The sequence below is a fragment of the Phalacrocorax aristotelis genome, chromosome 3 (genome assembly GCF_949628215.1).
Source record: "Phalacrocorax aristotelis chromosome 3, bGulAri2.1, whole genome shotgun sequence".
In the NCBI taxonomy this organism is placed as follows: domain Eukaryota; kingdom Metazoa; phylum Chordata; class Aves; order Suliformes; family Phalacrocoracidae; genus Phalacrocorax; species Phalacrocorax aristotelis.
The window spans coordinates 95,379,358-95,403,824 of NC_134278.1; the positions used below are offsets into that span (position 1 = coordinate 95,379,358).

At 47.1% G+C, this 24,467-nt stretch overlaps 2 protein-coding genes across 7 annotated transcripts; one reads left to right on the forward strand and one right to left on the reverse strand.

Annotated features, from left to right (window-relative positions):
- The first annotated feature begins 201 nt into the window (after positions 1-201).
- On the forward strand, positions 202-12,750 carry MGME1 (mitochondrial genome maintenance exonuclease 1). Of its 6 annotated transcripts, none has more exons than XR_012659812.1 (8): positions 202-254; positions 3,063-3,239; positions 4,907-5,508; positions 6,707-6,929; positions 9,625-9,757; positions 11,028-11,183; positions 11,719-11,878; positions 11,982-12,255. XR_012659812.1 is itself a non-coding variant. In XM_075088594.1 (8 exons), exons 4-7 carry the CDS (start codon positions 4,986-4,988, stop codon positions 11,160-11,162), a joined length of 1,014 nt encoding a protein of 337 aa, XP_074944695.1. In that variant the 5' UTR covers positions 209-254; positions 820-910; positions 3,063-3,239; positions 4,907-4,985; the 3' UTR covers positions 11,163-11,183; positions 11,719-12,750. The 6 variants fall into 6 exon arrangements, 4 of the variants coding, with proteins under 4 accessions (XP_074944694.1, XP_074944696.1, XP_074944697.1 ...); XM_075088594.1 differs by adding an exon at positions 820-910 and having other exon boundaries at positions 209-254; positions 11,719-12,750; XM_075088593.1 differs by having other exon boundaries at positions 11,719-12,750.
- A 1,370-nt stretch (positions 12,751-14,120) lies between these two features.
- On the reverse strand, positions 14,121-24,140 carry OVOL2 (ovo like zinc finger 2). Its single transcript, XM_075088599.1, has 4 exons — positions 23,776-24,140; positions 22,842-23,032; positions 20,394-20,583; positions 14,121-16,512 (listed from the first exon to the last, which is right to left on the reverse strand). The coding sequence occupies exons 1-4, from the start codon at positions 23,873-23,875 to the stop codon at positions 16,202-16,204; spliced, it is 792 nt and encodes a 263-aa protein (XP_074944700.1). The 5' UTR covers positions 23,876-24,140; the 3' UTR covers positions 14,121-16,201.
- Positions 24,141-24,467: the final 327 nt, after the last annotated feature.

Below are 24,467 nucleotides of genomic sequence, written 5' to 3' on the forward strand. Positions count from 1 at the left end.
CGTTATTCTCTTTAGACGTTTTCAAAGAACACTCAAAAAAGTAAGCGAGAGAAGGCACGCCGCCCTCAATGCTTCACTTCATCGAGCTCCCCCAGGCCCTACCGCGGGGGAGGGGCCTGGGGATGGTGGCTGGCGTAGAACTACAAATCCCAGCGGGCCGCGGGGCGCGCTCTTGCGTGGTGAGGGCGGTGGCGGCCGGGATGCGCCTGCGCACAGGCGGTGGCGGCGGCGGTGGCGGGAAGCGCGGCGCTGAGGTAAGGGTGGACTCGGGTTCTCCTTTCTGGGGTCGTCGTTCGTGAGAAGGCTGGGAGGGTGTGGTGGCTGCCGTCTCGGTGGGCATCTGCACCCCGACTGCACGCCTGGAAAACCGGCGCCCACCCCTGCCCCCGGGGCGGTAACCGAGCGGGCCGTACGGGGGTGCTCCCCAGGCTGGGCGGGCATTCCCGCCGAGGCAGCGGGGCAGGCCGGCGGCGAGCAGGGCTTCTTGCCGAGAGTGATTTATCCCTGAGGGAGCGAGCGCGAAGCCCTGCACAAGCGTAGGTTACCCGGCCCTGTCTGGGATTTTCAAGCACCTGGTGCCCCTGACGAAAGGCTTTCTGTCGGCTGGAGGGCGCTTGCTGGTCACCCCTATTAGGCCAACTCTTTCACAGGTTGCTTTGCCAAAATCAATTACTGTGTTACAACCCTATTTCCCACTAATTTCCTTCCCCATGCTGAAGCTTGTCCCTGTATTCCAGTGTAGCTCTGTGAGCTTGTGCTTTAAACTGGGTTGTGAAATTTAAATCTCCTTTTTCTCGCTATGCTCTTAACTTCCCGAAGGAGGGGGATCTATTTTCAACCTGGATAGATTCAATGATTTACCTTACAAACTGCAAGGAACCAAGGAAGAGAGGTTGGGGGCAGGGACTGGGTAAGTGTGCAAAGTCCTAAAAGTGATACAGCTCTCTAAGCCCTGCACTATTAAGCTGTAACCAGAAAAATGAAAGCGATCATTCCGACTAAGAAGATAGGTTACTGTTGCCTTTCTACATCAAATAGTAATGCTTCTTCCCAGAGAAAAGCCTGTGATATTAAGTTAAAATTACACCTTCATCAGTGGATTTGCTCCCCTCAAATTAGGGGCACAGGGCAACAGATCTGTAACTATGTTTAGTAGTGCTCTTTCTTATTCTCTCTGAAGTAAACTAGTGGTTTTGTTTGCTTGATGGGTGACTGTGGAGAAAAAGCTATACTGATTATTCTCTGAAACCTTAGTTGGAGGAAGGTTTTTATGGAAGTGAATATTCTCTTAAGTAACCCTTTTTGTTTCCCTTACTTAGGCCACTCATTCCTATTCTGGAAAAAACTTCCTCAGTTGTGTTAGTGCAGTTCTTGGAGCTGCAAAGTCAACTAGCTTGGAGAACTTAAGAGAAGTTCTCTTGGTTCTCCCCTTCCCCAGGTTATTTTATTTGTGTTCATTTTTTCCAGTGTGGCTCATCATGCAATACTTGAAGTAATTCTACCAGTCTTTGAACACAAACAGCTTCAGAGAGAAGGGAGACACTTTCCCTGAGGGAAATACCAATTAAATTCTGTTCTTTATGAACAAGAGTAGAGCCAGAACACTCCAACTGCATTTCTTTCTTGTAAATATATTTGCACAGAAATGCAAATGTGATTTATTGAAAAACACATGATTCTTTATTCCGCTAGATACAAGTGTTCTTTATTTCTTAGCAATACTAGAACCTCTTTTCTTTGGTAGAACAACACAGCAGCTGACAAACTCTCCCTTTCCCAGTGTTTCGGTTCATAGAGTGCACAAACGTTTCCACAGATATTACTCCATAACAAAAAAGGCTGTTAATTTAAAATTCATATTAGACATTACCAAAACACTGCATCGCTGTTATAGTAAATAAGCTCTAGGGCTTGTAATATTGCCTGTTTCAATAGCCCCATGATTCAAAGCACTGATCTGGTATAAATATATTCCTTAGTAAATATTGAGGGGGCAGCTTACTACAAGTAAACTTTATGCTGTATCAGGTATCATCTTGCTTTCCTTCAGCTGACGCAAAGCCAGAATAAACTTTTTCGTTTGTGCTTTGGCTAATGTAACAAATACACAGTCATTGACCCAGCATTTATTCTGTTCTGATTAATACGCTTGGGTAAGCATATTAATGGCCATCAGACAATAGCCAGATAAACTACAAGCTTGGATACTATTACACTGGAACAAGTGGGGTTTTTTTTCCTGTTTTATTTTAAATCACAGCTTCAGCAACTCTATGTAGACATAAATCCCAAGAGAGGCGAGATTAATTTTTCTGCACTGCTTTTTATGATGATAAAATATGGTGAAGCAATTCACTTATGGTATTAAAGTCTGACGTTTACGTATCCCTTTGCTGCTTTTACTGGTTTTTTGTTACCTCATGCAGCAAACTGACACCTGTTGTAATGTGCTAATATAGTTCATGATTTCTTTTTCAGCAAGGGACAGATTCTATCAGGTAACCAACACCAAAAAATCTATTAAAAATGTGATTGCTTTCTGGGAAGAATGACTTGCTGTAAATGCTGGTATAGCAGCTTTGCGGAAGTGAGCTGCTTTATGATAGTCAACTGACAAAACACGGGGAGCTTCTTGAAAGTAAATTTATTAGAACAACTGGTAGTAGTAGCAAAGACATACAAAATTCACTGACTGAAAACCCAAGAACAACTGAAAAACTGAAACATGTATACTTCATTAAAAGTACCTCTGTGCTGCGACAAATTCCTAGCAAGCTGTAGAAACAGCTTTTTGACATCATATAAGAAATGAGAGGTATAAAATTTGGTTGTTTCACCTAAATTTGTAAAACTTCCTTAAATTTGTAAATGTCCAAGAAATTAAGCAGAGCAGAACTTAAGTTACAGAACAGACAGTCCAATTTCTTGTTGCTGTGTAACCTGTCTAAAGCAAGTTTTTCTATATTTTGGCAAAACTTGCATACCTTTTTGGCAATAAAGTGGTTGAAATTGTCTGGTTTGTCCTTTTGTAACACACCTGACTGTGCTTTTCTCATGTGCAGACAGGGGAGTAGTTTTCACAGGAATCTGAAGGTCAGAGGATGCTCAGAGTGGGAGTCATGTCCAATCTTGCTGTATAATACTGGAAAATGAGAAAACAAGCGCAACGCCACCTAGCCCAGTTCTGCTGGATAAGGAAAGCAGATTTAAATTTGGTTCAATGTTAATGATTAAAAAAGGCAAGTGACACATTCAAAGTATTTTAAATGGTAAAATTTCCCTTGTAAGGTAGCTTGCTTTATATCTAATCAGACTGTAACTAATCAGTAGCAGAATTAACCAGCTGGTACTTTCATTACTTTACTCTATTACTTTCTTATGGACCATGAAGCAGTTTTAAAATCTGGGTCAGAAATGCCACTGCTACATGATGCAAAGTTCTGATCCAACATAATTGTGTTTTCCTGGTTCAGATTCACTTTTGACAGGTTAATCTTGTATCAGGTTACATGCCATCAGGTTACAGAACAGTTCTTATTCGACCAAACTGTACAAAGTCAGTGTGAAAACATAAAGCCACTGAACAAAAATGCATTGTATCTGCCTACTCCTGGTTAAACATCTACAGATGGAGGGTTTTGTCCTTCACGAATGAAGAACAATATTTATGGAACCCGAGTCCAAGGTCTCAGCCTCTTGCTACAAGATGCCTTGATCTCATCAGCTGCAGCTGATACAGCCCTGTTTTTGCAAACTGTTTTGTGTGACAAATGCCTGCGCCCACATGTTGGTGTCACTGCAGTTCTGTACAAGTGCAGGATCTGTCCATACAAAACAACTCCTCCCACTACCTTTTTGTTTTCTGTGGCACCTACAGTTTGGGCAGCATATGATGCACTGTGTAAGAAGTGTGGGGAATGAAGAGAGTAACACTGAAGTATTTTCAGGAACAAAATGCTGATGTTAGTTGGCAGTGCATGTTCCTGTTTCCTTTGTTTGCAGTGGATGGAAGGGAACTTTGTAATGGTAAGCAGATAACTTTTGGTAGGAGAATGGAGCCTCAATTCTGCAAGTATTTAGCATTGGTTTGAATGACACTAATTAAGTGTTTACATTTTATGCACGTGCATAAACTTTCTGAGGACTTAGCGCTGCAGTTACAATGCAGTTTTGGAAGCTATGCTGCAAACAATAATTCTGGTATGCTGTTTTTGCTTTTAAACTTCCTAAGTGTCTTGGGACACAACACTGTTTGAAACTCAGTTTAGAAAAATGCTTTCATATTTTACTCTGATCTTTAAAAGATTTATTTGAATCTGAAGATACTTGCAGTACATCTGGTTTCTCTTTGACTTTCCCAGTCTTGGGTCTTCCAACTTCAGAATGCATATACTGCCACTGTCTCCTTTGTCCTAGGTGTCCAAAAGGTACTTTGTCCCCACGGTCCCCTGAAGTTGGGCATCCACTATAAACTTACATGTTTTTAATACCTCACAACAATGGATTTGCTTAATTCTCTTCTGCATAGCCCCTTTTTTGTTTCTCCCCTCCTTCTTTTGGGGGGTGTTTATTGCAGATCAGTGTTTTGTGTCTACCTTCATGATAGTTCTGATACTGTTGCTGTAAGAGCATCCTCTACTGCAGCTTTTGCTACTGGCAAAATCTTCATGTGTTTGCCCTGTTTCAGATTCTGCAGACCAGCACTGGTGCTTTTCAGGATCATTTCCTCTTTTCATTGCTTATGGGTTCTTTTTTTTAATTGTATTATGTATCTAAAGGAGTTTTGGTGGCATTAAGTGTGTGAAGACACTTTATGACCATAGTAGTTCTTTGTTTGGCAAAGAGCAAAAATAGGTTGATGGTAAAGTTTTATGACCCTGGAAATCACAAGTTTCTTTTTCCACAGGGGGAGAATATGGTAACCTACAGGCTGTTCCTAACAGAAGAAAGAAAGCTCTAACTACTCACAAACACTTCTTGTCAGAATGAAATTCCTACAGCTACTATCCAGGAAACCAGGGAAACTGGAAATGCTTTTTCAAATACCATTTTGCCAGAAGCAATTCCCATACATGTGTCTGGCTACCTCCACGTGTCTTTATAGCAAGAAGAAAAAAGTAAACAGTTACGAACATGTTGACCAAGAAAAATACAAGAACTTGGTCTACTCTGTTACATCTTACAAAACCAGTGCCCAGACACCACAGACAATACTTGAAGAAGACAATTTGTTATATGGGCCACCAGATAAACACAGACCTCCAGTTAAAGCTGAAACAAAAATTCCCAAGAACTGGGTTCCGTTAATAAACCCCAACAAGAGAACTCCCCTTCCAAACAGTGATTCAAACATCCCCATGAAAATTGCTTTACAAAAAACGAAAATGCCCAGTGTTACCCGTATTCTTCAACAGACGCTTTCTCCGCAGCAAGCCTTTTATCTAGAAAGATGGAAGCAGAAAATGATACTGGAACTTGGGAAAGATGGTTTTGCAGAGTATACTAAAAGTAAGTGTAACCGCAGCTCGATTGCAAAGTAGGAGCAATAGCCTGGGTAGCTGGCTGCGATGTGCTAGCGTAGAAGCAGGATCTGGCCCTACAAGTCAAGTGTTTTGGAAATCCATTAAGTTGTTTCCACTTCAAGGGGTGAGAGCATGTTATGAGCACACCTGTTACCAGTGAATCTAAGCTCTGATCTTGGTTCTAGGACCTCTAAAATGGATTCTGAAATGTGTGGGAATCAAGGATTAGACTGTAGACAGTCTTCGCTCTGTCCTGTCTGCCTCTCCTTTATTTCTCTCTTTGCTAGTATCTATTTACAGATAGATATTCTCCAGCTGATGTTATTGAGCCTGTTTGCAGATACAAAGCTACTTTGTAATGAGATGGAAATAAGCATTCTGAAATCGTATCATCCTGAGTGTTTAAAAACCTGTGTGTCTTGCTGTTTCTGTTGAAGTTCTTCAGTAACTGTTTAGTTTATCCAGTATATATAGCCTCTTCTATGAAATTGCATGCATTTAGAGGTTTTCATTCCATAAGACCTACAAAGGGGACTTCCTCCAAGCTGTAGGACTGACGGGGATCTGTGAGGACCAGTGCGATAATAAGTAGCCTCTTGTAGCAAGGTTAATAAATGCTCAAGCACTCCTTACATATATTATTATACTTTTTAAAACTGAATATCCTGTGATTATGCTTTTGAGTTACTAAGCATGTTAGTGAATAAGGTGGCATAACAAACCTTACGTATCTATTTAAAATTTATCTTTCTTGGAATAATTTCTGAGATAAGCCCTTACTCTTAGAACTGTGCCCACCCATTTCAGGAAGAGATTAGTTCCATTCAAATGAATCAATACAGCAGAAGCAGCTACTGGAGGAAAAGCAGGCTAAAATACTACTTTTAATTCATAGAAATTCACAAATGCCTTTGAATAAACAATAAATTAAAAATCATATTTTGTTTCTGAGTAATTAGTGAGACCAAAAAAAGTAACATAAGCATTAATATAAGCGATACTAATTTCACCGTTGATAATTTATTTTTCTGTCCTATTCCCTTCTCCTCTGAACATTCTCAAGCTTTCAGTACAAAAAAATAGAACTGGTTTTAAGAGCTATGTTGTGTAATATTTAGAATACAAGTCCATCGGGTATTATGAGTAGTGTCTTAACATGTAGGCTTTTTTTATATTTTTCTTAGATCTTTTCCTCCAAGGAGAGCTCTTTCATGCAGCTTTGGAATCTATATTCATGTCTGAAGAGATGGCAACTAAGGAGCAGAGAGAAGATGTTGATGTTTCCGGCTACTTATCAAGTGTGCAGCATGTCTTAAAAGATATCAGCGAAGTGAAAGCTCTGGAAAGTGCAGTTCAGCATGGGACTCTTCAGTATCTGGGCCTGGTAGACTGCGTGGCTAAGTATCGGTGAGGTACTGGTTCTCTAAGAAACCTGATAATGCCAGTGTTGCATGGTGCTCCATGGCATGTGGGAAACTGTGTCCCATGCTGGAGCAGGAGTGTTGGTGAGCTGTTGGGGGGAAGCTAGACAGATCTCTAAGAGCGGTGAAATGGGTGAACTCAGAGGTGAACCCAATGACAGAAGTGCTGTTGTTTCTTTGGAGAATTCCTTGCTGGAGCAGGGTATGAGTGGGCCACGGTTAAGTGCTCCTCAGCAGTTGCCAGGAACTGTAGCAGATATTAGTAAGTCTTGATTTTTGAGACCTGAACTACCTGTGTGGAAGAGACTTGCTTAGACATAATAATGAGCGATATGACACCAGGGTGAAAGAGGCTGAGAGTGATACAACTTTCTTTGCTGTCCCATCCATTGTTTCTTACTGTGTCTGCTGTCTTGGACATAGCGATCACAAAATGATAGAGTTTTCAGTTCTTGGAGGAGTAAGGAGGGGCATCAGCAGAACTGCAGCTTTGGACTTCTGGAGGGCAGATCTTGGCCTGTCTAGGAGACTGGCTGGCAGACTCCCTTGGGAGGCAGTCCTGAGGGGCAAAGGGGTCCAGCAAGGCTGGATGTACTTCAAGAAGGAAATCTTAAAGGCACAGGAGCAGGCCATCCCCATGTGCTGAAAGATGAGCAGGCAGGGAGTAAGACCAGCCTGGCTGAACAGAGAGCTTTGGCTGGAACTTGGGCAAAGAAGGGAGAGTTTATGACCTTTGGAAGAAGGGGCAGGCAACTCAGGAGAACTACAAGGATGTCATGAGGTTATGCAGGGAGAAAATTAGAAGGGCCAAAGCCCAACTAGAACTTAATCTGGCTGCTGCTGTAAAACACAACAAAAATGCTTCTATGAATACATTCACAACAAAAGGAGGGCTAAGGAGAATCTCCATCCTTTACTGGATGCCAAGGGAAACATAGTGAGGTACTTAATGCCTTCTTTGCCTCAGTCTTTAATAGTAAGGCCAGTTGTTCTCTGGATACCCAGCCCCCTGAGCTGGAAGACAGGGAACAGAATGGAGCCCCCATAATCCAGGGGGAAATTATTAGCGACCTGCTACCCCACTTAGACACACGCAGGTCAATGAGGCCAAATGGGATCCACCCAAGGGTGCTGAGGGAGCTGGCAGAAGTGCTCACCAAACCACTTCCAGTCCTTTATCAGCAGTCCTGGCTAACCAGGGAGATGGCAGTTGACTGGAGGTTAACAAGTGTGATGCCCATCTACAGGAAGGGCCAGAATGAGGATCCGGAGAACTACAGGCCTGTCAGCCTGATCTCGGTGCTGGGAAAGGTAATGGAGCATATCATCTTGAGTGCCATTACACAGCACGTACAGGACAACCAGGTAATCAGGCCCAGCCAGCATGGGTTTATGAAAGGCAGGTCCTGCCTGACCAACTTGATCTCCTCCTGTGACCAGGTGACCCACCTAGTGGATGAGGGAAAGGCCGTGGATATTGTCTACCTGGAGTTTAATAAAGCCTTTAACACCATTTCCCACAGCATTCTCCTGGAGAAACTGGCTGCTTATGGCTTGGACGGGTGTACTCTTTGCTTGGTAAAAAACTGGCTGGATGGCTGAGCCCAGAGAGTTGTGGTGAACGGAGCTAAATCCAGTTGGCAGCTGGTCACGAGTGGTGTTCCCCAGGGCTCAGTGTTGGGGCCAGCCCTGTTCAATAACTTCATTGATGATCTGGAGGAGGGGATCAAGTGCACTCTCATGTAAGTTTGCAGATGACACCAAATTGGGTGTGAGTGTTGATCTGCTTGATGGTAGGAAAGCTCTGCAGAAGGATCTGGACAGTCTGGATCGGCAGGCCAAGGCCAATTGTATGAGATTGAAAAAGATGGAGTGCCAGGTCCTGCACTTGGGTCACAACAACCCCATGCAACGCTACAGGCCTGGGGAAGAGTGGCTGGAAAGCTGCCCAGTGGAGAAGGACCTGGGGGGGTGCTGGTCGACAGCCGGCTGAACATGAGCCAGCAGTGTGCCCAGGAGGCCGAGAAGGCCAACAGCATCTTGGCTTGTATCAGGAATAGTGTGGCCAGCAGGAGTAGGGAAGTGATCGTGCCCCTGTACTTGGTCCTGAAGAAGCCGCACCTCGAATATTGTGTTCAGTTTTGGGCCCCTCAGTACAAGAAGGACATTGAATTGCTGGAGCGCGTCCAGAGAAGGGCAACAAAGCTGGTGAAGGTTCTGGAAAGCAGGTCTTATGAGGAGCGGCTGAGGGAACTGGGGTGATTTAGCCTGGAGAAGATGAAGCTGAGGGGAGACCTTATCGCTATCTGAAAGGAGGTTGTAGCGACGTGGGTGTTGGTCTCTTCTCCCAAGTAACAAGCGATTGGATGAGAGGAAATGGCCTCAAGTTGCTCCAGGGGAGGTTTAGACTGGATATTAGGAAAAATTTCTTAAGGGAAAGAGTTGTCAAGGACTGGAAGAGGCTGCCCAGGGAAGTGGTGGAGTCACCATCCCTGGAGGTATTTAAAAAGATGTGTAGATGTGGTGCTTAGGGACATGGTTTAGTGGTGGACATGTCAGTGTTAGGCTTACGGTTTGACCTGATGACCTTAAAGGTCTTTTCTAACCGAAATGATTCTACGATTCTATTCTATGACTAAACTTAAGCTTAAAACATTGTCCTATCTTGTTCTTTTATGCAGAGGCCAGTTGTGTGTGATCGACTGGAAAACTTCTGAGAAACCAAAGCCGTCTCTGAAGAATACTTTTGACAACCCATTACAGGTTGCAGCATATATTGGAGCCATAAACCACGATGCCAATTATGACTTCCAGGTCAGTAGGCCTGCTAAGTACCTGCCAAGGCAATCAGCAGTGCCCATGTTATTTTCATCTCTTCCCACCTACTGCCTTTAGCACCCCATGTCCAGCATGGAACTGTTGGTAGGATCTGTAGCAAAGCAGCCCCGTCTTAAATCAGGTTAAGCTGACATACTGTGAAATAACTCCCCTGCTCTTGCTAATCCTGCTGCCTTTGCCTGTCAGCAGTATATTTTCAGTGGTTTTAAGGAACTGCTCAGTGGAACCAAGGGCTGCTCAGCATCTTAGGAGATCAGCTGAACTCACAGTGACTTGGTGTCTGGGCAACCCCTAGTCCTTTGTTCTGTGCGGTTTTGCTTTTGTCAAGGCTAGAAAGGGGGAGGAGGAGAAGTAAAGCAAAAGAGCATGCAAACAGGGAAGTGGGGTGGGAAGACATTGCTCACATCGTATACTTCTATATCCCACTAGCAAATGAGGGACTAAGTTATTTACTTAGAGTGTTTGGAAGCTGTACAGTGTTTCCTCAGAGGAAAGCAGTATGTTGTCAATCACTTAATCAGAAGACAGTGGAATAATGTTTTTTGAAGACTCCAAACACAATTCCAGCCAGGCCTGCTTGGCCTGAAGGATTGTTATTTCAGTACAAAGCATTGAAAGGAGAAAATATAAAGCAGAAGAGAGCAGGGTAATTCATAGGTTCTTCAGAGGACTTTCTAGAATATTACAAAGATCAGCAAGCGCTTAGCAGACATGGTCTTACGGAGTGAAATATAGGCAGTAATTCTAGAATTCTGCTATTAGCCTTATTAGCCTTATTAGCTATTAGTCCCCCACAGCTTTCTCTTCACCCCAGTAGCTGTTTGGGGTTTGGATTAGAGCTGCGTGTCAAGTACGAAAGATCTCAGAACACACCTAAGTAACCATTTCCATTCAGAGAGTGCCGGAGAATGGCATCAGTCTGGTTATATGACCCTAGGCAAAACCTCATCAGTCACTGGGAATTCTACCAGCATCTGCAAGGTTTAAAGAGAGCCTGTCACTCTGATACTCAGAGTTTGAGTCCTCCAGTTTCCACTGAAGTCAGTCAGAGCTTTGAACTCTCAGCAGTTGAATGTTAGTTTCCAAGTATTTTATGGTAAATTATTGCTCTTTTTGTTCCCTATTTCTTAATTAAGGTGCTTATATGTTAAGGATGATGTTTTGCAGTGAGGTTTAGTGTCTAGAATTGCTGATTGTAGTTGCATGTTAACACTGAATTTCTGACAGCCTTCTGTTCTCTCGGTAGATCAGCTGCGGGCTCATTGTGATTGCCTATAAGAATGGCTCCCCTGCGCATCCGCATTTCATGGGTCCCGATCTGTGCTCACAGTACTGGAATAAGTGGCTTTTGCGCCTTGAAGAGTACATGGACAGAAACTGACCCAAACTGAGCCATGCAAAGGCAAGTGGTCTGAACACAGAGCCCAAGCAAGAATCCTTTGTTTAAAACTTCAATTTGAATACATGTTCTTATTTGAGTAACTTTGGCTAATTTCTTACTATCGGGGTCCCCCTACCCCCCTCCAAAAAAAAAACAAAGAAAAAAAGAAAAATTGGAGCGGGGAATGTGTGTGTATTTGCTCACGTTGTAGGTGACTTAAGTGGACCTGGCAGGGCAAAGTGACTTCATTAATCTGTTTTTTCCCCACAGAGTTTATACAACCTGAGGTTGATAGGAAAGTTTCTATTATCAAGTAAAACTGTTCAGTCAAATCATCCTCCTTTAGTCATTTTTGCGAAGATGGCTCTTACAGAACTGAGACTTCGGAAATGAAGTTGGTGAAGTAAAGCAAAACAACATCTGCATTGTCTGACCTGAGAGAAATGCAAACGATAAACAAATTAATGTAGTAGACTGTGTTTCAGTCAGCTTAATTCTTGCTCATCTCAAAGGTATCTATTAACAGGCTTGTTGCTATTTGTGGTTTTTCTTACAGCAACAACTGGAAAAACTGCGCTAAGAACTATAACCAAAGTTCTCATAAGCACTTATTTAAAATATTAAGGCAAAGTGATCACTTAACAGAAGTGGCTTAGCAAAAGAGGAGCAGAATTGTAACCGATGCACTTGGAAATTTCCAGCAAGTGTTCTGAAAGGTAGGAAGTTTGGCTGCTTCTAGTGGCTCCTCCTGCAGGTTTCTTAATGGGCTGCGCGGCCCACATAAAAGAACTGTGAGTGTGAACGGGCTTTGTACCATAGGTTGCAAGGCTCTGTGCAGGCCCAGTCTGCAACGGTCTTGAGTTCTCCTGACTTCGCTGTGGGCCTGAGCCAACAAGGAGCCGACCCAGGTGGAACCAGCTCCAGTGTTGAGTTACAGCATTTGCCAGTGCGAGTAAATGTCGTTATAAAAGTAGGCTTGTGACTTTGAAGCTGGGCCTTCTGGGGAATGAAGAGCTGCTGGTTGGGTTTGGGGGTTTTTCAGGGGTTTGGGGTTTTGGGGTCTTTTTTACATAAGTTTGTGAATAAATGTCCTAAAACAGAAGCCGTTATTAGAAGTGGTTATTTCTGAAGCTTGCTTCTCTGTCTCTAGACTTGATTTTATGAATAAGCCTTAATGATGTCAGGCAATGCTGTTTTGTGCATTGTACTCTCTTCTTCCTCATTCCCTTTGTTTTCTCTAAATTGTAGGTATGAGTTTTCATAATAACATTGCATATTACAAATAAAAATACAACCAACCCATAAGCTGCAACAAAATCAGCCAGAACCATCCCTAAAAAAACCAATAGGCAGGCTTGCTGCTGAGGAAACTTAAAACCTCTATAGTGCTTAATCTCTGCTCCTTTGGAGTACTGAGCTGCAGAAACCTGTGCAATGAAACTTACAGTGGTACTTGCTTATTCAAACCTAGTCTGGTGATGGTGTGATTACTCTGTGCTTAATTAGATTTCTATCTAAAAAGACGACCATGGAGACAGAGAAACTAGGTTCAGAGATGACTAACTGCGACGGCGCTGCGTGAGCACTCAGAAGTTCTACTTGTTTTGCGAGTATCTTCCCACATCACAGATTTTTAGCAAGTGGGTGGTTCAACGTCACTGAACACGGTCAATTTTCTGTGAATGATAGCTCCGTGGATACAGAGAGGGTGGGCAGACGCAAGAGGTGAGATGCCCTGGGCAGAAGCAGGAGGTGATGAAACATGCCAAGTTCCCTGGGGTGGTTGGGATTGGATAAATTAAGAGAGTGTGGAGCAGCTGGGCAATGTTTGGGTGGGATTGCCTTCTTCACCACTGCCTCATACAGCCATTAGATGTCTCTGAACCACATATGATTTCAGCCTCATCCTGCCTCCTAGTAAATAAGGGCAAGCCTGGAGCCTGGACAACGCGGGCATCTGTTGGCTTCACCTGCGTTCATTTGTTTAACAAAAGCCTCGAGTCTGAGGAAGGCTGCCAGCTTCACTAGCAAAGGTAGTTTGTAAACCTATCTTCAAGTCTCGGATGAGTCTGTACCATGAGAGAGCCAGGAGGCGACATGCAGCCTTCAAAGGCAGCAGCAGTGGAAGTTACTGGTGTCTTGCACTTTTGAACGTCTGGCTGCCTCTGGCCATCCCTGTGTGAGCTCTGGAACGTTTCTGTAGGGGCAGAAGCTGGTGCCAGTTTTGTGCTGTAATAGAACTGGCAAATGGCCGTTGCCAATGTCACGCAAACTCAAACCCACTTTGTGACCAGTTTAAACTAACTTGCCAGACTGTTAAATTGATGTGCCCAGGGCATCTGCTGCAGGGAGTATCTGTCCTCCACAGAAAAACCAGCCAATCAGGGTAGTTACTCCAGCCATCACATCCAGCTTGTCAGAGCTGTGCTTTCCGCCCAGATCGGTTTTTATTTCTGTGTGCTGTTACCTGCTGCTCTTCTCTGTTGCAGCGCTTTCTTTGACTCTTTGACTGGAATCACACAGAGGGACCCCCTCAATGTGCCTGTAGCTCTGTCAACAGGGACATGCTTTGGGAACTGATGTTGGGGGGAAATCAAAAGCAGTGTGCACTATGGGGAGGCAGAGGGGAACCCATGTGTGCACGCACAAAACATGTCTCCAGTGCGATAGGGAGGGTTTTGGCTGCAACTCTGCTGCTCCAGTGTCGGGGCTGAGGTTTCAGAGCTGAGCACACGAGGCTCCTTTGCAGTTAGGTGAATGCCAGTCACTTTGCTCAGCTGGACTCAACAGTCCCACCTAGGAGCTGAACTCAACAGTGAAGTTTCATGGCTGAGACCTCACTACGTGAGTTACAGAGGAGTGTAGCCAGCACTGTTAACCAGCTGTTAACACTTTTCTGAGCCAGGCAGTTTTGTCCCATGTATTTGCAAGCATACAAGCTTCACTCAGAGTGAGCAACCTTCCATTTATGCTATTCAGTTGTGACAGCGTGATCTCAGAACTGGGGATCAGTGCATAGACATCCGCTTGTTCTGCAAAGTAAGGATCTTCTAATTTACCTCAGATGCTTTTTTCTCCTGCGGACTTCCCATTTATTAAAGTATTCCGCAAACCTTCCCGTTACAGAGGATGACAAGTTTGTTCCTTACACAGTAGCATCGCTTTATTACCCTCGTTTTCAAGGTCCCAAGTACCGACAGTTGTGCTGATGAAAGTATTGATATCACCAGAAATGCTTTAAAACCCCTAGAAGCTTTTCCCCACTAAAACCCAAGCCAATGCCTGTACACAAGTGAGGCAAATTGAGAAGATTCTTGCAGACATGCTCAGAATCTAACATTTTTTTAGTATAAATTACTGTTAAGGTCCTGGCTCTGACTGATATTTTAGATGGGTTACTTTTCAGCTGCTGTTTCAAGTTATACAGAATGCAGCGTATCCTCCCCAAATGTACAGTTTTATTTTGAGCATGAGCTGAATTTTTGGAACCTATAAATGAAACCCACTAATTGTTATGCATTTAAATTGATGTAAAACCTGCTTAGTGGCTGTATCCATTAAGTCAAGAGGCAGATGAATACCATGCACTCGGACCGGCGTACCTTGTGGTTGCGGAGGAGGTTACCACCCCACCCTGTCGCTCCTCAGAGAGACGCTTAAGTACCCAGCAAAGGCTGCATCAGCTTCTGAAGAGCATTAAAGTGTCAGGCGGTTTCAGTGACATGAGTTACATGGGGCATCCCTCTCCCCTTTGTTGTTTTTAAATCCCTAAATTCACGCTTGATAGTCCCTATAGGCTACCCTCTTGGTTGTCCTGGGTCAACAGGAGCTGGAGCAGGATATGGGGGAGTCCTAAATGCACAGAGAGTAGTACCAGTCCCTCATCATCATCATTGCCACCTCCTTCCCTTGTAGCATCAGTCTCACTATGAGCCTTCTAAACTGACAGTGGTTATGGGTGGGAGGGCAGATCCGTGCCCTCAGGTTTGCACTGATCGCATGAGGCAGAGACAGGCAAAGTCTCCCTCTTCACTGCGTTGCACTGCTCTGCTGTATTAGTGAACAGGCACATGCTCAGTAAAAAAAAATTTTTAAAAATCCCTAAATGAACACACACGCTTGCATACACACCATAAAATACACACACAATTGCATTTCATCACGACGGAAAAGTACATGTCTTCAAGTCATTAAAGTGTTTTCTTTGGGCTTCTGGGTTGATATTGATGTATGTTAAAAGGATGTGGTAGTAATCCCCAAAGTGAGCGTGACAAGTCCAGGAACATCAGCGTCAAGGTTGCACTTATATCTAAACATGATCAAATAAGTTCACAGCTTAAAGTACCTAAAACAAGGCTGCAAGTCTGCCCTGGCATAATGCCATCCGCTAGTAGGGAAAGTTTGGAAGGAAAAAGTACATCCTTTTAAAAAGTCTCGGCTCACCTTGGATCATGCTTCCGTAAATGATTAGTTCACTGCATTTATGGGGAGGGGGGTGGGCAGAGTTAAGGTTATTTGCACATTTTTATCTTATTTACCAACAGAGCGTGCTCCTGTTCGTAAGGCCATTTTAATTCATTTTTGTCATGGAGCAATGTACTAGTAGCTGCTCTTAGATGGCACATTTCACCCAAACCTCTCAAAAGTGATTTGTACGGGAGGCAATGGTTACTATCTGTACAAAACACACTGGGGAGAGGTGAACTTATTTGTCAGTGGCCTCTCAGGCATGTGGTAGCGCTGAAACAGAAAGCAGGTTGCCCAAGTGTCAGTTCAGTGAAATGCTCCATCCAAGAGATGACAGCCTCTTCCAAGCTTGCTTTTTTTTTTTTTTTTTGGCCAGATAAGGAAGTCTGGTGTTTGCATCATATTTGGGAATATTTCTGTCAAGTTGGGGTTCTACCGACATCAAGAGAGTCCTGTTAACAAAGGCATCCCTTTCATTTCAGGGATTTCTTTCAAAATTATTTTTAAAAAAATAATATATATAGAGTCCTATATGTAAACTTCATTCCTTTAGACCACTGTAATCCATCGTGTTACTCATCTTTGTCGTTGTCTTTGGAGTTCCTCTGCAGGACAGGGCTCAGTTTGTTTTGCAAAACCGCTGCAAGTTTTTTTGAGGTTTTTTTCAGGAAAGCACTTCCAGGGTGAACGTTACTAACGTGCAGGTACAGGTCCTCCTGCGTGGGGCCCGTGTAGCCGCAGTCTTCGCACACGTAAAGTTTATCTCGCCTCTGTTTGTAGGCGTATTGCTGCTGCACGCCATGAATCTTCTTAAGGTGGGACTCCAGGGAACAGCGCTGGGTGAAGGCTTTGTTGCAAACCTCACATTTGTAAGGACGAATTCCTGCAATGGTAAAAGAGCAATTACCATTCTGATTTCCGTTTCTTACAGCCGACTAAGGAAGGAACTGGCTAAGAGCAAGGCTCTGGCCTATCAGTTACTGAGCAAATTTTAGCCTGAAAGTAAGATGTTTTATTTAGATAGTTAGTTCCTCAGGCTAGTAGCTCACTGCTGCTAGCTCGGGGAACTAACTGCCTAAATAAAACCTATTACTTTCAGGCTAAAATTTTCAGGCATGGGTTGATATATTTAGGAATAGAAAGCCTAGAAAAGTTTTGAGAAGACATAGGCAGGTGCTGAGGGTACCAGGTGCCCATCGGTGCTTTGGTCCTAAAGAAGAAGCCATTATCAACTCTTGCAATACTGACTCCTTCAGAGCCCTGACTTTTTGAGGTCCTGTGATTAGGTAAAACTATCGGTTCCAGCTCACCTTTCATTTTGGCTTTTATAATGAATGAAATCTTGTGTCTCAGTAAGATGTTAGTTTTTCCCTTTTAGTGAGCAAAGCTTAACGAGGCTCCAGCGAACGGCAGCCCAATGCGAACATACAGCAATCCCAGTATGTCAAACGAGTGAGAGTGTTTTCACAGAATACAGATGTGATGGCTGAGGTCACAAGCTCAAATTCTAAGTGCACTAAGATGAAAGAAATAGGTATGTGTGTCTCCAGAGGAGGGAGAAGGGGCTGGCTTGTGATTTGAATGCCCGAGCAGTTTCATTCAGTACAGACAAATTACATTATAAAAACACTGAGCCGTAAAAAGTATCCACTTTACCACCAGTCAGCACTGATTTAGGAGCAACAGCCTCACAGTACTTGAATGACAAATAGCTGAGGGTTTATCAACGCTTGAAAAAAACCTACAAAAGTGTGATTTTACTTACTAGACTAGCTCAGTAAGTTTTCAAGCAAAGACCAGCCTTAAAACTGATGCAGGGAGTTACCTAAACACCCCTCTCTTCCCAATGAAAGGTGAAATGAGAGTGTGTGGAAGATTGGACTGATGATGCGCAATAGCCAGGCAAAAAAGGGCAAAGCACACGTGTTCACACAGACAATTATAACTTTGTAATTGGATTGTGTTAAGTTCGCCGCTCCGTTGCTGATCTTGCTACCCATTACAAGTTCCAATAAGCAGTATCTTGACTGCATTTTTGCAAGTCTATTAAAGAGGTTGTCCCAGTGCATCAGCGCAGACTATCACGACTAAAGTTTCCTAACACCTACTGCTGTGCCTCTGCTTCAGTTACATTTAACTGCAATTGGAAGGAAACTCCAAATCTTCATTAGAATTCACACACAAAAATATATCTTTTCCACAAAATATTTTGAGTGCCGTTTCATGCTCAGCTGAAGGCAGTTTAACCCTTCCCCGTGCATGGTTTCTGATGCCAACAGTGCTCCGCAGGCAGGAGTGTGAGCGCGAGAGGGCTAGTGCCAGGGTGGCACAGACCATCACGGCTGTGGGAACCTCTTCGTTACTTGGGATTAATTTTAAAATTTTATATTGCTATGTATATTAGTTACTTTTTAACATTTAAGGCTGCTTATGCCATGAAGCTAGACTGGCACGTTTGGCTTTCACTCTGTCTGACACTACCCTACTGACACACGCAGTCTGGTTACAAACACTGCACGACAATTTCCACTGGAACACCAAAATTCTGTAAAGCACATGTAGATGAATAACCGTAGCTATAAAATAAAGACTACCACTTCCAGCTTATTTGTCTTCTTTTTAACACTCAGATATACCCCAGCTTTTCTGAACAGCAAGCATCATTGTCATAAAGGCCACTGCTTTCAGAGATGCTGTATTTCAGCCTGGGAAAGATACATGCCAAAAGGCTATTGGCACCGCTGCTGCAGCCAGCCTTCAGCCCCGCAGTCACCCAAGGCGCCAGGCAAATGCAATACATGCAAGCTTTCATCCTGCCTTTACACAGGGGAGGAGAAACACTGACACCAGATCTCTTCCATTAAATTCGGGACAATCTAACCATAAGATTCACATTTCCAGGACCATGGTTTTTCACTCCTCTGCAGTACAAAGATCTTTCCTCCCTCCTGGAGTTTCACAGAATTGGCTCTACTCCTGCATGACAAGTTCAACCCTACCTGCCACAGCATATATGTATTTTTAGCTTCTGAACAGAGACCCCCTTGGATTTAGTTTCTGAATCTCAAAGGATGAGGGGACAGGTTGAAAAATCACTTCTATCAGAAGCACCGACTCCACACTTCAGCCATACGCCAGCGGCAGCTCCCTGCTCACAGCCAGCAGCTTTCCATTCCATGTGAAACCTTTGCAAACAAACCAAAACAGTCCAAAACATCGGCTCTGGCCAGTGCTTTCCCATCAAGATGGGCAGCATTGGTTTTGTGAGCTCTACTGCTAAGGAACAACTCCTGCCCACCAACATGCTAGCGTCACCTCTAGCGGTATGCCCAGTTAATGGTGCTTAAGCCAAAAAAGGGACATTGCAGAGTGAGCTCAAATAATCCAGCCGGTCCCGTAGGTAATGCCAATGTAGAGAGCTTGAACGTGCCCGGGAGGTGTGGTGGATGCATCTTCTGGGTGACCCACAGCGCAAATTCGAAGCCTCCCGAGCACGGCCAGCTTGGCCTGCCAGAAAGCGTCTTCTTTGGTGAGGATGGGGTTAATAAGTATTTAAGCCATCACTTCCACTAAGAAAAAGAAGAAAGAAAAACAAAAAGGCAGCCTTCTCCCTGCTCCAGGTTAGGATAAGCACTGGTTCTGTGACCAGTAGGCTGGATTTGAGGCAACCGATCCCACTTGAAGAAACATGACTGCCGCTGTTTGGGGTGGGCTCAGGAACCGACCCCACTGCAGAGCAGCCACGGAAAGCACACCCCGCCAGCCCAGAGGGTGACTGGAGAGCAAGAGCGAGCAGAGAAGGGAAAGGGACGATTTTTCTTCCAGTGCCATCACGGGCTTAAACCACAGCGCCCTCAGTTATGCCTGTACATCTGGTGTAGATGCAAGCAGGGAAGAGGGAGCTAGACCAGGTTAAAGGCAACCTTTTTACCCCCCCCCCCCAATCCAGAGCACGAACCACTGTCAGATTTTCAACCCACTGCCCCTGATTTTCAATCCATGCTGTGACCTGCACGACAAGTGAGTAGAGACAGTTTAGGCTGGTGGCCAAACTGATCGGGATGGATGGATGTGCAGAGGGAAACGGCTGCGAAAGGGAACTGGGGGAGCTGGTAGCCCAAAGCAGGCGGGGATGCAGCATGCAGGGTTAGCAGAAGTCAGACATGTTCCCTAGTTTCCTTAAAGAAGCTGTTGGCACAGCATGAACCACACTCTGGTTGCTTCAGATGGTGCCAAAATCAAGCTATAACCCTATCCTGTGGGACAGCCAGCGGGGAAGGTTCACAAAAAACCCAAGAAACTGCTGCTCGTTGCCTCTAGAGGGCAAAGCATTTTCATCCACCGCCTGCCCGCGCGTACCAGTACAGGCCCAACTCGCAATAACGTGCGGTGAGTGACCCCAGGTGGGTGACCCCAGGTGGGTGATCCCGGGTGGGTTACCCCAGTCTCGCTGACCCAGGCACGACAGCACACATCCACATCTACACCGGACCTGGACGGCAGCTCATGCACTCATGCTGCTTCACATGGATTTCATTAGTCCCCCTCAAAATTCATTAGTCCCAGGGCTTTTACCTGCCCCTTCTCACGTTTTTGCCTTTCCTCCACCATATCCCTGCTATTTTTTGCAAATGTTGTTTACCTGGGTTTTGTACTATTATCTTGCTGGGTTACCTTCACCCTCCATCCTTGTCCCACCTCACCCCTTCTCCCACCTCCTGCTGCCCAGAGCCGTCCGCAAGCCCCCCGGGAACGCGTTCTCACCGGTATGGGTCCGGACGTGTCTTTTCAGATCAAAGGTGTCATTGAAGCCTTTTCCACAGAAGGTGCACAAGTGTCTCTTCACCTGGCTGTGACACTTGATGTGACGGTTGAGCATCCGCTGCAAGCGAAAGCCTTTGCCACACAGCTCACAGCTATGCACCGTAGCATCGTTACAGGTGCCAGTGGTGAACTAAGGAACAGAAGAGGACAGGGTGAGTAGGCATCAAGATGACAAAGACCAACAGAAAACAAGCAAAATAAGGATGGGCAGCTTATTGTTGCGGTAAAAAAATCTTGGGATATATTCAAAATGAAAAGCGAAAGCATTCAGGAGATTCTTGCTAGGTGAAACCTTCACGCTTCCCTTGCAGTCGAGTGGGTGACTTAACATGCACGGTTGGGACTGATGCAATGCTGGCCAGCCTAGCTTCAGGTGTTAAAACAAACCCTGGGCGCTGGATATCCCTCCCAGGGCCAGGGACGCTCGTCCAGCTGCATCCATAAGCAGACACATCTAGGCTGTGAGCACCTCTCCGCGAGGCCGCACGAGTGTTTGCTCCTGCGTTCAGACTTTCCTGGTGAGAGGCGGGAGGCCCTCCCTGGCATGAGAAAGTCTTACCCATACGGTGCCTTTGCTAATCACACTTTCAGCTGCTCTGGGTTCCTCAAAAACCAGGCAGCGGTGAGAAAATAGGTAGGTTTGACGAGATAAACTCATTGTGCTGACTCAGCAGAGACCGAAACAATGGCACTAATCACCTCCTGTTGGTCTCCCTGGTTCATTAATTAACGTCAGAGTGTCATCAGGGGTTAATCTCCTCATTCCCGCTCCTAACACCAAAAATATTGCGCCAACACCATGACCTAACTTGACTAAGGGAGACACTGATGATTCAGCTCTTGGGAAGAGCGTTCCTCAGAGGGAAGGCTTAACGTCTGGAAGATGCAAATACTTCGCTATTAGTTTAATTATTCGCGGGGGAGCGGACGTGCTCGCCACTAGCCGCTTGGGCTGGGAGAAAGCCAGCGGAGCAGGCAGCACCGCGCGCACGCGTCCATCAGCTCTCGTGGTGCTTTTGGGCAGTTTCTGTGGCACGCTGAGAAACCCCAGCTCGTCCGAAACGAGGTTTCGCTGTGACTGTTGCTAATAGCCCAGGTTAAATTACACAAAGTAGGCTAAAGTCAAACAGCAGCAGGGAAAGCTCCTCGTAAAGAGAGGAATACGTTTGGGGTTTCTTTTTCCTGAAGAGCCACTTATTTTTCCCATCCTCTTCCTTTACTTCCTACCAAAGCAACGCTACCTGAAATTGTAAAGAAAGATTAAAAAAAAGGCAGCTGAGAAACCACAAGGTGTTAAACTAGAGGGGGAGCTGGGAGGTATCTGTTGGGCAACAGGTGGAACTCCACCTCATGCGGCCACGTATAAGTAGTGTGAAAAACCTAGCGTTAATCGTGAGATTAATAACTTGGTGGCGGAAGGGCTGTCAGCCCAGCAGAGACAGTGGGATTTTTTACAGCTCCATCCAGTAAAGCAACAGCTAGGGTTTAATGAGGTGTTAACTAGCCACCCACCGGTAAACACATCTCCTCCTTCCTAGCACTGGGGTGGCCTGGCTCCACCTCTGCTGAGGGGAACCCTGGCTGTTCAGAGATGGACGTGATCCTCCCACCCCATTTGCATCCCCGCCACGCTTTGGGAGCTCAGTCCTGGCTTCTCCGGTACCACGAGAAGCCCATGAGTGATTCATCTTCCCAGCCTGGGGACTAAAATGACCGCTCTGCTCTGTCGCTCCGCCCAGGGGACACCCAGTCAGTACGAGCTCCTGCTCATGCAGCAGAGAGGCTCTTCAGCAAAGTTAATGGGTAGATAATCTCTTCATTTCACTCAAGCCTGCACGTTCACCTCAAGGTGGCAATGGCCTTTCATGGCTTTCGAGGAGGACCTTTTCCTAGCTGTTATATTGATAAATGAAGAGGGTAAAGGGGCGTCGAGAAGATTCACCACAGCCCCCCTTGGCGAAGGCTTGACTACAACCTAGAAGGCAGACTGTTAAGGAGTCCCCATGTTAAGGAACGAGATCCACCCACGCACCATGGGGCATGACTCCTAGCTGCCAGGGCTGGTCCTTCCTGGCTGGGTTCGGAGCTCCCGTGGGACCCGAGCCAAGCAGGTCAGGGGCAGCATGTCCCAGGCAGGGATAAGGGGAGGCAAAGGGCACTGGAAGATTACGGTACATCGCTTGGGAGGCTTGCCCCGCCACTGTCGTCCTACGGCCAGCCGCTCTTGCGGGCCTCCATCTCGGTGTGTGGGACGGGTGCTGTCACCTCTGGCAAAGAGAGCCTAAGGGACTGTTGTCACCCGGCAACCCCAGCCAGCAGCTGGGCCCTGCCTTCGAAGTGGTGTCACCCCATCCCCAGCGAACAGAACGCAGGGGCGCAGGCAGTTACCTTGATTTTCGACCTGACCATGGGGCGCTTGACAGCCAGGTCCAGCAGCATCCCCCCGGCCGTGCCCAAGTCACCGGGGCCGGGCTGGGGTGTCGGGGGGTCGCTGGGCTCTGCGTCCCTGGTCCCGCTGCTCCCGCTGCTCTCCAGGCTGCAGCTGTCCTCGTAGCCCAGCAGCACGCAGCCGATCCCGCCTGCAGCAGGGGGGACGCGATGAAGGGGAGGGATGTGATAAAGCGGGGAACGCGATAAAGCGGGGAACGCGATAAAGCGGGGGGGTGGAGGGATGCGGCCGGCGGAGCCGCGGGGCGGCGGCGGGCGGGAGCGGCCGGGCGCCGGTGTTTAACCTGCGGGCGGGCCGCAGGCGGCGGGGGAGGATCGCCGGCTCACGCTGCAATCGGAAACTCAAACACGAACGGTCCCAAAGTTCAAACAAGCCAGCTCCGCCGCCTTCCCGTTATACCCCGGGCAAGGGCAGGAGGAGGAGGAGGAGGAGGAGGGGGAGACGAGGAGGACATCATAACCCCCCCCGCCCCAGCTCCTTCCTTCTCCTCCCCCCGCCACCTTTCTCATGCAAACGAGGTTTCCCACCTTCCCGGGGACACGCGCACCCCCACCCACAGTCCCCCGCCGGTGCCCCGGGCTGGGAGACGGCGCCAGGCGTGGGGGCGGCATCGCCCGGCGGGACCGGCACCCGGCGCCCCCGCCGATGGGCGGGGAGGGTCCCCGGGGTCCCCACGACGTTCCGCACAGTCCCCCAGAACCCGCCCGCCTTCTCGGGGCTCCCCCGGCCCGGCAAAGACCCCTCCCCAAAGCGCCCCCTCAGCAGAGCGCGGGGAGCGGGTCGAGGGCTGGGGTCCGCCGGGGACCCCCCCCCTTCCCTCCGTCCCTCCCGGCGGCGAGCGGTGCCGGGGAAGGGAGCCCGGCGGCGCCGTACCTGGGATGTAGGTGTCGGCTCTCTCCTCGTCGGGCAGCCCATCCCAGCTGCGCACCGCCGGCTGCGGGCTCCGGCGCTTCACCAGGAAGGCTCTGGGCATGGCGAGGGCAGGGGGCACGGCACGGCACGGCACGGCACGGAGCGGGGCTGAGCCCGCCGCCCGGCCGCAGCCCGGCGGGGCGCGGGAGCTGCGCTGCCGTCCGCGGGGAGCGGGACCGCACGCACCGGGCAGAGCCGCCGAGGCGCGGGGAGGGGAAGGGGAGGGGAGGGGAGGGGAAGGGGGGGGAGGAAAGTTTCATAAGGTGGAATAGAAAAATGCACCAGGAAACTTGGGAAGGAGCATGCGTGCTGCAAACATAACGGTGTCAACAAGTCTGCTTACCTGTCCGACCGGTTGGAGCAGCTGAGCTTTGTTCCAGCCCTTCCTAAGGCATGAATGTTTGCAAAAGAATTTAACGTCTGAAAATTAAAAAAAAAAAAAAGAAAAAAAATAGAGGAGGGGAGCCCTGCCCTTGCTGCCCGCCCGCTGCCCGCTGGCGGGGACCCCGGCGGGGCCGGACCGGACCCGCTGCCCGCCCGCCACAGCGGGGTGCCGGGGGCAGCTCCCCTCCCGCCGCTGTGGGTCCCGCCGCCCACGGGGGGCTGCGCTAAGGGTCCCCCCCGAGGCAGCCCGCGGAGGGGAGGGCTCCCCA